Source organism: Anarrhichthys ocellatus, unplaced genomic scaffold (genome assembly GCF_004355925.1).
Source record: "Anarrhichthys ocellatus isolate YVR2014 unplaced genomic scaffold, GSC_Weel_1.0 scaffold3, whole genome shotgun sequence".
Classification (NCBI taxonomy): domain Eukaryota; kingdom Metazoa; phylum Chordata; class Actinopteri; order Perciformes; family Anarhichadidae; genus Anarrhichthys; species Anarrhichthys ocellatus.
The window spans coordinates 6,608,147-6,620,580 of record NW_022280033.1 but is presented as its reverse complement, the minus strand read 5'-3'; the positions used below and the strand labels follow the sequence as shown (position 1 = coordinate 6,620,580).

At 41.3% G+C, this 12,434-nt stretch overlaps 1 protein-coding gene across 1 annotated transcript in view; it reads right to left on the bottom strand.

Annotated features, from left to right (window-relative positions):
* Positions 1–901: 901 nt before the first annotated feature.
* The window catches only part of pibf1 (progesterone immunomodulatory binding factor 1), a 16,578-nt gene continuing 5,045 nt past the window's right edge, over positions 902–12,434 (bottom strand). Inside the window, exons 11-18 of the mRNA XM_031878396.1 lie at positions 9,618–9,783; positions 8,252–8,402; positions 7,906–7,996; positions 7,143–7,245; positions 4,921–5,051; positions 3,570–3,654; positions 1,886–2,065; positions 902–1,584 (exon numbers count right to left, since the gene is read on the bottom strand). Of these exons, the coding sequence (XP_031734256.1) occupies positions 1,531–1,584; positions 1,886–2,065; positions 3,570–3,654; positions 4,921–5,051; positions 7,143–7,245; positions 7,906–7,996; positions 8,252–8,402; positions 9,618–9,783 (961 nt within the window). The 3' untranslated portion in view covers positions 902–1,530. The remainder of the gene's footprint in view (positions 1,585–1,885; positions 2,066–3,569; positions 3,655–4,920; positions 5,052–7,142; positions 7,246–7,905; positions 7,997–8,251; positions 8,403–9,617; positions 9,784–12,434) is intronic.

Genomic DNA, 12,434 nt, shown 5'->3' with positions numbered 1-12,434 from the left:
ACAACAGTGTTGTGGAGTGTGCACAGTATCAGCCAGACCGCACACACAAAGAAAGTGACGGTTAAACGCACCTGAAACATTTTTTTTAAATGATTGTTTTTTTTATTCTAGTGTTTTAATCTTATTTATATTTCAAATGAATACGTATAATGTATATATAGAGAGACACTCCAAGTGAAAAGGGTAAACAAAATAACTAACAGATACCACACCGAAACTTCCAGTTGATTCATTATATTTAGGCAATTGTTTTGTGTTAAGTTTTTCGAAATTGTATGTTTAATATATGCAAATGTGGCATTATCTCGTTAAATGTGTTGATTTGCATACATTTTCCAAAACAGGAATTTGAACATTGTATAAAGCCATTCAAAATTCAAAATGTAGACATATTAGAGTCAAAGTTTTTTTTACAGATATTTTGGATCTCAGCCATATAAAATGGGGTCAAAAAAATGTAACTAACAGATATAGCCAGATATAAACACTCCCCAGTTGATTAATTACACTAAGACAATTATTTCTTTGAATTATAAATCTTCTGAAATATGTTTTTTATGCTAATGAGACATTAACTAATGATAACTTTTGGTGAATTTAGGAGAAATCTACACAAATAGACAAAGCATAGTAAAATAAACATCTAAATATGATATGAATAAAATATTTTTTGGCCATAATGTCATAAAGACAAAATTGGAGCGGCAGTAAGGACTCAGCAAGTGAGTCTCTCATTAGACCCATCAAAGCCTCTTAAATGCCCGCTTGTTTCAAATCCCACACCTCCAGTTTGTAATGCAGGCTATCAAACTCATTTATTTTCTAAGCTTCTAAAATTCCTTCTCTCATGGCGACTCAGTTTGTACAAAGAATTGATAAGTCACACAACTGATACAAATTGTTTTCTTTTAAGCAAATTCTAATATATTGCATTTTCATAGCTATTTCATATAACAGGAAAATAAAGTGGTGTATTTTGAAGCATTGTAGGCTCAAAAAAAGGGGATAAAACAGCTTTAAAGCCGTCCTCTGGTCGAGTTTAATAGGACACCGATAAGAACATGGCTGAAATGATAAAAGGTATGCCTACTATGTCTATATTTAAAGCCAAAGGAGCCTCCGCTCGTGCAAACTAGAGGCTAATGTTCCTGCAATGCTGTTTGTCTGTAGCCACTAGTATCTGCAAACCTGGAAAAGATGAGAAAATAATGATAGACAGACATAATAAAATAAACCACTGCCAAGAAAGAGGAATGTTTGGGCAGTCAGTTAGCTAGGAATGTGTACCCGGTGGAAGGTAATACCTCTGGTTTTGGACCAGTACGCGGGGAATTTATCCTCTCTGAACAATATGTAACCACGGATGAGAACAACAAAACACTCGGACACTAGCAACAGTTTCTGCTTTTGTATTTCAAAAGCTGCTGACTTTTAAAAATCCTTAAAAAAAAACAAAACAAAACAAAAAAAAAAAACACAATTGTTAAAGCCATGACAATTAATATCACCAATAGTAACAGAAAGTAATGTTCATTTGGGTTTGTGCTTCGTCTTTTTGTACCAATCAGGAACTTCTTTATTAGTCTGCAAATGAAAGAAAAAGAGAGGAAGAATGATGGTTAGAAAAGTATAAAGTGCATGCCAGCAGGAGCTGTTGCTTGGATTGTTAAGATATTCTCACCAATGTGACCTTTACATGAGTCAAGGATTTATACTACAACATATTTTTGCTCAGCTGACAACAGTGGGAAGCTCATATGAAACTAAATGACAAAATATGATTAATCATTGCCTGTCAATCCCTAGAGCTCCTTTGTCTGAACTTCTGTCCAGGCAGGTTAAGGTGGTGTGACTCATATAGGGAGTTGCTAACTAAGACACTTACGAACACAGTGGGTTTGGGTTTGTTTGGTGACTCTTCTTCTGTGGTCCTGTGGATTTGTTTGGACTGGTGTTTTCCTGCACCAGAGGTCCTCGTAGCAGTTTTGTCAGTTTCCAACAGGTTCAGAGCGTCTCCCTGTCTGGACCCCATGCTGATCAGGACCTGCTTCATCACCGCTAACTCCTAAAGAATCAACATGGTTCATGAAAATAGGGACACGAGGGTAAAACAATACACAAGAATCTCCATGAGAAATAACTGGAAGTGTAGCGTCCAAAAGGCCAGATATCTCAAATAAATCACCCGCTCAACAGGTGAACTAAACATTCATATAATAAATGTATTAAAAATATCTAGTGTGATTGAAATACCTGACAATACTATTTCAACAATTTGTGACACATTTGCTTTAAAACGTATGTTTCCAGGAATGTTTATTGCTGCTTTCTGATGACATGTTTGTCTGCTGAACTCCAACTATGGGACGACTTGCAATAAGTTCAACAAGCTCAAGGGTCTGCAGGGGTGGCAGCGGGGAGGACTCTGGGCCATTTCACGGTTCTATTTATCACCCCTGAGGACATGAGCCCTGGCATGTCACACACACATGCACGAGCACACACACACACACACACATACCCACAAACACACACGCACACCGGTGGCATCCCAAACAGCCAAGCTGAGGAACAGCTGTCTGTGACAGGGCACATACTTTGAACAGCAAACGGCTGGCTTGAGGAACACACTCCCACGTGCACGCACATAAGAGCACACGCAATCTTGAAGGAAGCGTTGCAACACAGTGAATCAACAGCAGTACAATTAGTTGGTCATTCATACATCTTCTGTAATAAAACATCTAAAAGCATAACCCTATCAGAAAGGGGAGCCTGGGACAAAATCTTATTGAAAGGGGGTCTGTGGTCTAATTTGTGTCAGTTGGGGGTCCTTGACGTGAAAAAGTTTAGGAATCACTGGATTAGTAAAAAATGAATCAGCAACCACTTTGATAATCGATTAATTGTTTGTCATTTTTTAAGCAAATTAATAAAAAATTGATGTTTTATAGAATAAACAAACTCGAAAGATGAATCAATGATTTAAATAATCTTAGTCAATCTTCAGTCAAGTTGCAATTTACATCCACGTCTGTCCAAAAGTTTATCACTTCATAATTTTTTCCTGTTAGGCATTCATGTGGAATTGTCATTATTAGCTTATCAATTCTTGAGTCATGTCCAAAAACATGTTTTGTGAGGTCACAGTGACCGACCACCAACATCTAATCAGTTCATCCTCGAGTCCAGGTGGATATTTTTGCCAAATCTCAAGAAATTCCTGTTCACTAGAATGGACCAGATGCTATCGCCGGCGCAGAGGCATAATAAAAAAGGTTTTCATATTTTGCTACAGTTTGAAAAGGGGAGAAGAGGTTGACTTTGTTACAGCATCAACGGCGGTTTTAAAACGCAGACATGCGTTGCAACATGGTGGTTTTACTGATAAATATTTATTTTCAAAAGAAGGTTTCGCTGAAATTTCCTGTTTCCGTTTTGAAACAGCCGAATACACTGGAATAGAACGAGAGACTTTAAACGCTGATGTCACTACTACATATCATCATAGTAGAAAACGTCACATAGCTAACATGAAAAACAGCAGCGGACACCGTCATCACATGTACCTCTCGGTGGTTGAGGAGTCTCTCCAGATCGGCGGCCATGTTGTTTTTCACCTGTTGCAGTGCAGTCCGTTCTTTCCTCAGAGAACTGGGGTTGCACCCAAGAACATGCAGAGAGAGAGAGCAGATTTTAGGTTAATAGAAAAACATTACTGAACATATTGTGAGGAATGAAATCAATATCCTAGTTACTTACGTGGTCATGTGATACTTGAATCACTGATTTACGGTTTAAGAGATTCTTTAAAAGAGATGATATCGTCATATTTAATAAATAGTGTAATATACTGAATACTGTAGCTATCCTTTGTTAATAAGAGATTTATTTGGCTTTGGGGGGGGCTCGGGTTGGGGTCAACACAGGACCAGGTGTGGTATATATTATAATCTGAATGTGGTCTTGTACTTTAGTAACTGTGTACTTAAGTATAGTGTCAGGGGGAAAAACTTGCAGGACTATAAACCAGTCCGTCTAAATGGCAGCAGTTTAGTGTATGAGTTGCGAGTATAAATCACTGGTAGAAAAACCATCAAAAGCAGAGCAATACATTGAACACACAAGTCATACATTTGTAAAATATACTAAATAATTAATTGTTTGTTAGGATTCTATCTTGTGAGAAATACTCCAGTACTGTCCAAGTGTTTCTTTTCCTGGGGCTGTGACACAAACACAAGCAGCAGCTTGTGATGGTGCTGCTTTAAAGCAAATCATCTTGCAAATCTTGAAACAGCGGCTTGATTACCTCACCAATGTTCACTGAGAAATCGAGACAAAAAGAGTGGAACTCGCGACTCTTATAGCCCGAGATTTGCCTCTGCTGAGACTCTGTTGTTGTCGTCTATTTCTGTGATCTCACAAAACAAACTGCGAATACAATTAATCCTTAACACGGACAGACTGAAGTACATACAGTGAGAGTCTGTGTCTCTGCTGTTAAACACATATCACTGCATCGCCACAGGAACACTTCAATACTGTCAGATGGGGAGGTTTGAGAAGCTTATGGGGATTTTGAAGAATTTTTTCCACTCTGATGCTTGCCCCAGGTGAGAGCTCAGCGGTAGTGAGCAGCAAGAGAAAACCTGTAGTCTGTCAGTTTGCATATTTCTCAGGTGAAAATACGGAGGGGGGGAGGGGCAGGGAAGATTTAGGTCAGGGCCAGGAAGCTATAGTGTTCTGATGTGAAAAACGAATTTATTGGGCACAAGGGTGGAGAGGTATGGCCTGCTGCCATCATGAGTAAATGACAAAATACAAAATGTAAATAAGCACAACACTTAATTGACATCAATTATTTTTTTGAAAAGGCCATGCATGTCCTCTTTGTGAAGGAACGTTTTGTACATGTACCTGACATCATCCTCAAGCGAGGTGAGGCGCTCCTTCAGCACGGTGATCTGTGTGTCCTTTTGTCTCACCGTCTCAATCAGGTAGCTATAGGGCTGCTGTGTCTGCTGTAGCAGCTGGTTGGCAGCAAACAGCTGAGGAACAACACACAATATGCGCATAATTGAGCAATCACTAAAAAAAATGACTTCGCCTTCACAATGCCAGGTTTAACTGATGTCTCTTTTTGTTCAGCCCCACTTAATGATACACCTGAGACTCAGGTGTACATTGTTTCCACAGGTTGTACCAGTTCACAAACTGTGGAGAGTCACGCATGATGCAACTAAAAGAAATACACACCTCTCACCATGATGTTCAATGTACTGAAATGACTTAGTTATAATAGGAATGTTACTATAATCTATAACTTCGCTTGAAACTGTTGCGTTCACTTTGCATTGAAGTTCTTAATTAAATGAGAAAATACTCTCCAACTTTCCATTTGGCAAATATTAAATTCACACTGGAGTATACAAAAATAGGCCGTTAGACTATTTATTGAATTACCAGAAAACCTGCTATATCATGATAAATATAGTTAGTGAGATATGAAATGACCTGTGTCGGGATAGAAGATGTATCGGCCAGCCCGACTTTACATGTGGTTAATATTATAAAATGTATGTATGACTCACAACCACGGCCAAGATTTCCTTATCTCTAATGTCATACGGAGTGCCAATAAATGTGAGTTTTTATGAAGACGCAACCAAGTTGTTTCCTTTTTATTAAAAGTAGTATTATGAAGTCATGAAGTTGAAATACAGTGAAAGTTCGTAATCTTGACCTCTTTCTTGAAATCACTGCCAGAAAAGCACTTTTACTGTGTTTTTGACGATCCTTCATTTAAGAGGCTGAATGTTCTGTGTGTTTTAAGATATTAGTTACTACGTATCATGCTTAGAATCTGCAAAAACAATAGATAAAGTTAGGGTGTTACACATTAAACCACGTTTACAGCCAGCAAGTATAGTGAGCAGAACAGGGTGGGAGGGTAGGGCATCCGTGTGGGTGGTTAAGTGGTTAACACCCTTCCTAGTGAATAAAAAGTAAAATTTTTCACCCTTTTCTTTGATGCATTATGAAACATTCAAGGCGAGTGCCAGTCAGTCACACCTGACAGTTGAATAGCTGGCTTATTTAGTCTCATACCTGCCCAGCCTCTCTAGTCATTGTTGCGCAATCTCTCTCCTCATTGAGATTATAATAAAGAGTGGGAACAAATCAAGCACATTGGTTGCCCAAGCTGTCGCTCTCATGATTTCAATCCTTACTGGATGATTTTTTTTTTTAGCGTCAAAGGCATGAGAAGTAGACACGTGACTTCGGTTTCACGAATTTGCCACAGACACAGTCACGCACAGACAGAATACACACTCCCAAAAGCAAAAGTCTCAGCATTGCACACACCTGCACAAAATATGCCAAACAAAAGGCAACAACGATTGGCTTGCTTGGCTGTTGGGCAAGTGAAGAGCGTGGCCGTCACGGTCTTCGGCACTGTGGCAACAAGTGTGACACGCACTAAGGCAAACCTCTCGCTCTTCTCATCATACAAAGACTGGGGTGTCTGCTGTCTGTTCTAAAACAACCTGTCATCTTCCTGGCACAGCTTTAAAAGCCGATTCAGAGAATTGGATGGACAATTGTTTAACTTCTACACATTTTCAAAAAAAAAAAAAGAAGGGCAGAAGCCACTCTCATTAGGGAATCCTGAAGTGTGTTTGATGATACGTGTGGTGACCGACCTCACGGGCTTGTTTTATTTTGCTTTGCCATGTCGGTCTTTAAGAGAGCGATTAGATGGGCTCTCACCGCTGACTTTCACAGCAGAGATTCATGCGACGGTGAGAGGAGGTAAATGGTTGGTGATGAGAGAGGAGCCCCCGATCTTGGCTCTGTGATAATGACTATGTTGTGTCATCAGGGAGAGGTAAAAAAAACAAACATCTGAAATAAATCATATGGCTTTGATAGAGACTGTGGAATAACCATAATCTGAGTTGCTGTAGGAGATTTGTGACGGTGGGAAAAACAAGTGTGTGTTGCAGGCACTGACTTGCAGAGCTTTGAGTGTTTTACATTTTCTTAAAATTAAACTTTATCCCATTAATAATGGTCTTGAGGCAGGCGAACACCTGAACGCTGTGTGTGTGTGTGTGTGTGTGTGTGTGTGTGTTTACCTCTTCAGATATCTGTCCGGTCTGTGACTTGTGTCTGTCCAGCTCTCTCCTCAGAGACGTGTTCTGCCTCTCGAGCTGCAGCACCCTGCGGGCCAGGTGAACGCTGCACGACAACGCAAACAAACACAGTCGTGGAAATTCCAAAACATGACAACACCAACAAGTTTACACTGGCGTGTACCTCCATGTTGTTTACCCTACTGTTTATGTAACCACAATAGTTTGGGATCAGTTTGAGCTGCGCATATATGCTTCAAATTAAAGTGGTGTGGAGTACAAATGCGGTGCCCTTGCTTGGAACACACACCCATCTTCAAAGTCAACCTGCAGCTTTCACAATTGTGACGCTATCACGGTGACAAAATGTGTTAACAGACAGACAGATAGAAATATAAACAGCTGGCAAAGTACCCACAACTGCCTCTGTGGTGGTTCCCCTTACAGTAGGTGTCTCCAGGAACACATTTTGCCATGACACACACATCATGGCGCACAAGCACATGGTAAAAACAATACCAACAACAAGCTGGTGACTACGACCAAATGATTGTTGGCACAAATCTAATTTCCGGCAGATATATCAGCACACGAACATAGCAATTCAAACCATTCTATATTAGCATGCGGATTTCTTAATGAATACAGTATATTTAGGAATAAGCACACACGGGTGCGATGTGAGCAAATTCCAGCGTTCATTTAGTGCCATCTCGTATTATGTGTCCTCCTGTTCTTGAAACGTGAAGTGCATCGTGTGCTGTACCTCTGTTTTAGTCTTCTTTTAGCCGTCGTGGGAACATTGGCTCCGTAGCCGTACGAGAACAGCACTCTCTCGGCCTCCTCTTCATTCTCAACTGGCAACAGACAGAAACACAAATACTGGACCAGGACCATTATGATAACAATGTGGTGACGTGTCCTGTTGTGTTCCGTCCACTGTCACAAGGCCCTTCACTACAGATAGACAATAGCGATCCTCACATCTTAATCCAGTACTATGCGATCTGTTAATATCATTAGACACATTCCCTCATGCCAGAACAAGGCATTTGAAGGAAGCAGTGCTTGGTTTGATTGTGCTTTCATCTTTCCGACCACACTGTTCTTACTTTCAGCAGCCTGCATGGTGACTTGGTCCAACTCCTGCTCCAGCTTTTCGTACGTCTCCAGCCGAGACGCCTGCTCGGCATTCTGAGCCTGCAGCTCCGCCACCCGCTTCTCTGATGACGTCTGCAGTCTGTAAAACTCCTGGGTCAGGAGCTGAGGGACAGGAGGAGAGGAGAGAGGGAGGGGTTGGGGGAGACAGAGAGCCAATGAGCCTGTGGTGGCCAGTTGAAAAAGATGGAATCCTATTTTTACTGTATTTTGTCTTTTCTTTTCTTACAATTTTTGTACATGCAAAGCAAGCCCCCAGTTGTGTTACATTGTCTTTTTTAAGTTGTTTTAACAAAAAGAGAAACATTGTTGAGACAATATTGACGCACTATTATTACTAACTAACAATGTTCTCAATTTTCATGGCAATTTCTAAAGAGAAAATAATTGATGTTACTTATACTGAAACTCCTGTTAGGCTTGCAGAGTTGCCGTCATGGTAAATGTGAAAAGTAATGTTAACCTTTACCTCATTTCCCCACATTTACAAGCATAGACAAAAAGATGTTCACAAAGAGAGAGGAGTGAAAGCAAAAAAAGGAGGGAAGAAAATCTAAATGAAAGCTTTAAACCTCACTGCTATAAAGAACTTGAACAAATTCAAAGCTGAACAACAAAGTCAAAAGCTAAACTAGCTCTTCATTCACTGTGTGATCAAAAAGAGAAAAGATCTTTGACCCTCACGACCATGTACAATGCACGGTTTCACCGTGCACTTCCCTCTGGCGAGCAGGACGGGGTTAAACACAGGTGAAGAGGTGAACCTCGGCTAAGTACATCCAGACATCAAGAACAATCTGCACTCAATTAACTTCTTGTATAAATGGGTGTGCTACAGTGGACAGAGATAAGAATGGAGCCGCCGGACCGACATACAAAGACTGGCTGGAGAGTGGAGCATTAATCTTTAAGCACTACGGACGGACTCCTCCCTGAACAGAACAACGACTTACGCACCGGTTGTGCATTTTCGGTTGTATTCATTCACGTGATGTTTACAGCAAGTAAGCAACTTCGACACCAAGAAACACTCATGGTGTCAATCTGTAAATATGGGCACAGTTATATTCTTTATTGCTTACTATTAAAAATGTAGAATATGAATGAACAAAGGGGGAATCTGTTAACGACACATGCACGGATGTATAGTCTTGTTTATCATTTAATATCTATCTAAAACCAACAATAAATGTTTACTGGCTGAAATCAAATCATGAGAGGAAGAGGCACGTACAAATGAAGAGATAAACTAATTACTGGGTGTACCGCTGCAATGCAACAAGTAAAACATCTTCATTCTGTCCTCGTGTTTAGGGGTACCTCCAGCTTCTTCTGCTGTTTCTCACACTCCACCTGGCACTGGGCCAGCGCCTTAGCCGTCTCATCCTTGACCATCTGAGCGCGCTCAGCTTCGAAGGAGTGCAGCTTGGCCTGATTGGACAGCTCTGCTACGCGGCTGTCGGTACCCAGCTGCAGCTGACGAAACCTGCATGGGCGGAGACACACACACACACACACACACACCTCACTGAACATGAACGTTAGTAGGTGTGTTCAAAAAAAGTGAGGTCATGTGTTTTGGTGCAGACGGATACAGAAGGTAACCTCAGCTCTGCGCCGCAAGTTGAGCTCAGGCATGCCTGTTGGTTTCAAAACAAATGTTGCAATGCATTCCTTCATTTACGTATAGGCACAATCAAACTTGTTTGGAAATTGGCAAGGAAGGGACTATTTAGCAGTTTCTAAACGTTCAAAGTGGTTGGTGGTACGTGGGCTTGGCAACTCCAGCTGTGTTATACGTCACCAAGCAGGAAAGCAGGTCTTAAATCTTTTTGGCTGCGATAGAGCAATTATTAATGGGCATCCCAGCGACGTTTGTTCTTGCTTAATCTGTAATGATCGTAGTTGGCAGCAAGAGAAACTTGTTTCAACTCAGGTGCTCAGTAATTAAAAAAAAAAAAAAAAGAGATAGAACGTATTCTACAGTTTCGGTTTTCAGTTGACACAAATCCACGCGTGGGAAAGATTTCACAAAACACCTCAGAAAAATGAAAGATTGATCGACCCTTCTAATGTCATTCAACAACAACATCGCAAGCAAATCTATGGTTGGTCATTGTTTATCAGGCAGCCAAACATTTTAGTTCTACCTCCCCAAACACGTGAAACAAAGACAGGCAACGTTTGTTTGTTGAGCCCAGTGCTCTTCCACACGCACACTCTGGTAAACCATGGAGGTTGGTTGGATAATATTAATAACTCTCCATTACAGCTGACCTGATAGGATTTCATCATCCACGGAGCGCAGGCCTGAGCCGAGTGCTCACAGTGACAGACATGTACACATGGTCAACATTGCCTTCTTTTGTTAATGGTGGCTAGATGGTCCAAAAAAAAAAGAAGCAACTTGCTTCACCAGAGTGCGCTTCTCTCTGTGCTTTCAGATTACATTTTAATGGTAGTATGTACAGCTACAGAGCACCTGACTCAGGGGTATCCCTAAGGCAATCTCATTACAGCTAAGTTTAGGTCTGCTGGAGGGGTGAAAATGGAAAAACCGCATACTTTGTTTTGGACATGTTGATCACTGTAACTAGCCTGTTGGCCAGCATTCTGTAACAGAGTGCCGAGGTTCAAGCTGGTTCCTCGATGCTACAAATCATCTGACGCCATTTCAAGCTTGTCCGCCTCATTCTTTGCCCCAAAAATAGGGGCATGCGTGGGGTTAGGGGTTAAGGGCTTGAGGATCGCATCTGTCGTTGCTGGCTTGCGATGTGACGCAGAGGGGGAATGTGATCGCAGCAGAGAAAGAGAGAGTGCAAGGGAGAGTGAAGTGTGTGTGTGTGTGTGTGTGAAGAAAGACCAACAGCTGGTAGCTTGGATCTAGAGAAATGACTGGTATGTAGTAGTAACCCAGATAAGAGACACTACTGCTGCTGTTGCTGCTGCTGCTGCTGTGTACGTGCGTCTCTGTCTGCCTGTTGGTTGCAGATACGATACTGTGAAACAAAGTGTGAATAAAAAATGCTCCGTAGTACTGAAAGTTAAGTCAAGACGTGCTGTGGAAAACATGTTTTTCTTTCAATACTAAGAACATGTTTCCAAAATGTGTTCCGAGACAAATCACATGCAAATACATATAATGTATTCATAGGCAGACATGTGTGTATGCAGCAGAAATACAGCACGAACAGGAGACATTGTTCAGGAGGCTGACTGAAATAAATTCTGTTATTCGTGTGCGTAGCACGGCTCACAATATATCTGTTGCAATTTCCATGCAAGATTTGAAACTTCCTACAAGGCCGTGACCCTGAGGCGTCTTCTGAGGCTGGACTGAGATGGGCATTGTTGCCCGGGGCCGAGATAGTGACGAGCAACTTGGATACAAATCACTAGGAGGATGTTTGGGAATCGGGAAATCACTTAAAAGCGGCAGTACATTAAAATGTGAAAAAATCTGAATAAAACAAACAAGCTTTAGCTTAATCGTTGCACCGGCTTTGTCAAGCACAAGAAGAAGAAGAAGAAGAAGAATGAAGCAAGTCTAAAAAAGAAGCTTTTTAAAATCCTTAGCCACAGTCTAAATAGTCTTCAGTACTACACAGTATGCTGTCTCACTTTGAATTCAAACCTGCCATCTCACTTCCAAATGGCAGCCGGCCTTCAGATTCACATTCACTTAAGGTTCAGTCATTTATTGCCGTACCAACCGCAGTTGATTTTCAATTTGTTTCGGTGCGCTGAGCGACGAAATCTATAATCACAAAGCACACGCAACAAAAAAAACATACTGTCACAATTACAGCAACCGTACTATAAATACAGTCGTGCAACCAGATGGCTCTTGTGCCGTTAAAGTGCATGTGCTTGTGCCGTTAAAGTGCATGTGCTTGTGCCCTTAAAGTGCATGTGCTTGTGCCCTTAAAGTGCATGTGCTCGTTTGCACAACCTGTGAGCATTGAGGAGGCGGATCGCTTCAGGAAGCGAGATATTCATGTTGTGGAGGAGGGCCTTACAATTCAAACCTGTTAGTTGTGACCAGACCAGTGACACCAGTTGCTACTAAACTGACCTTCAGTGAACTTCGGTCCCCCCCACACACACACACACACACACACACACACACACACACAC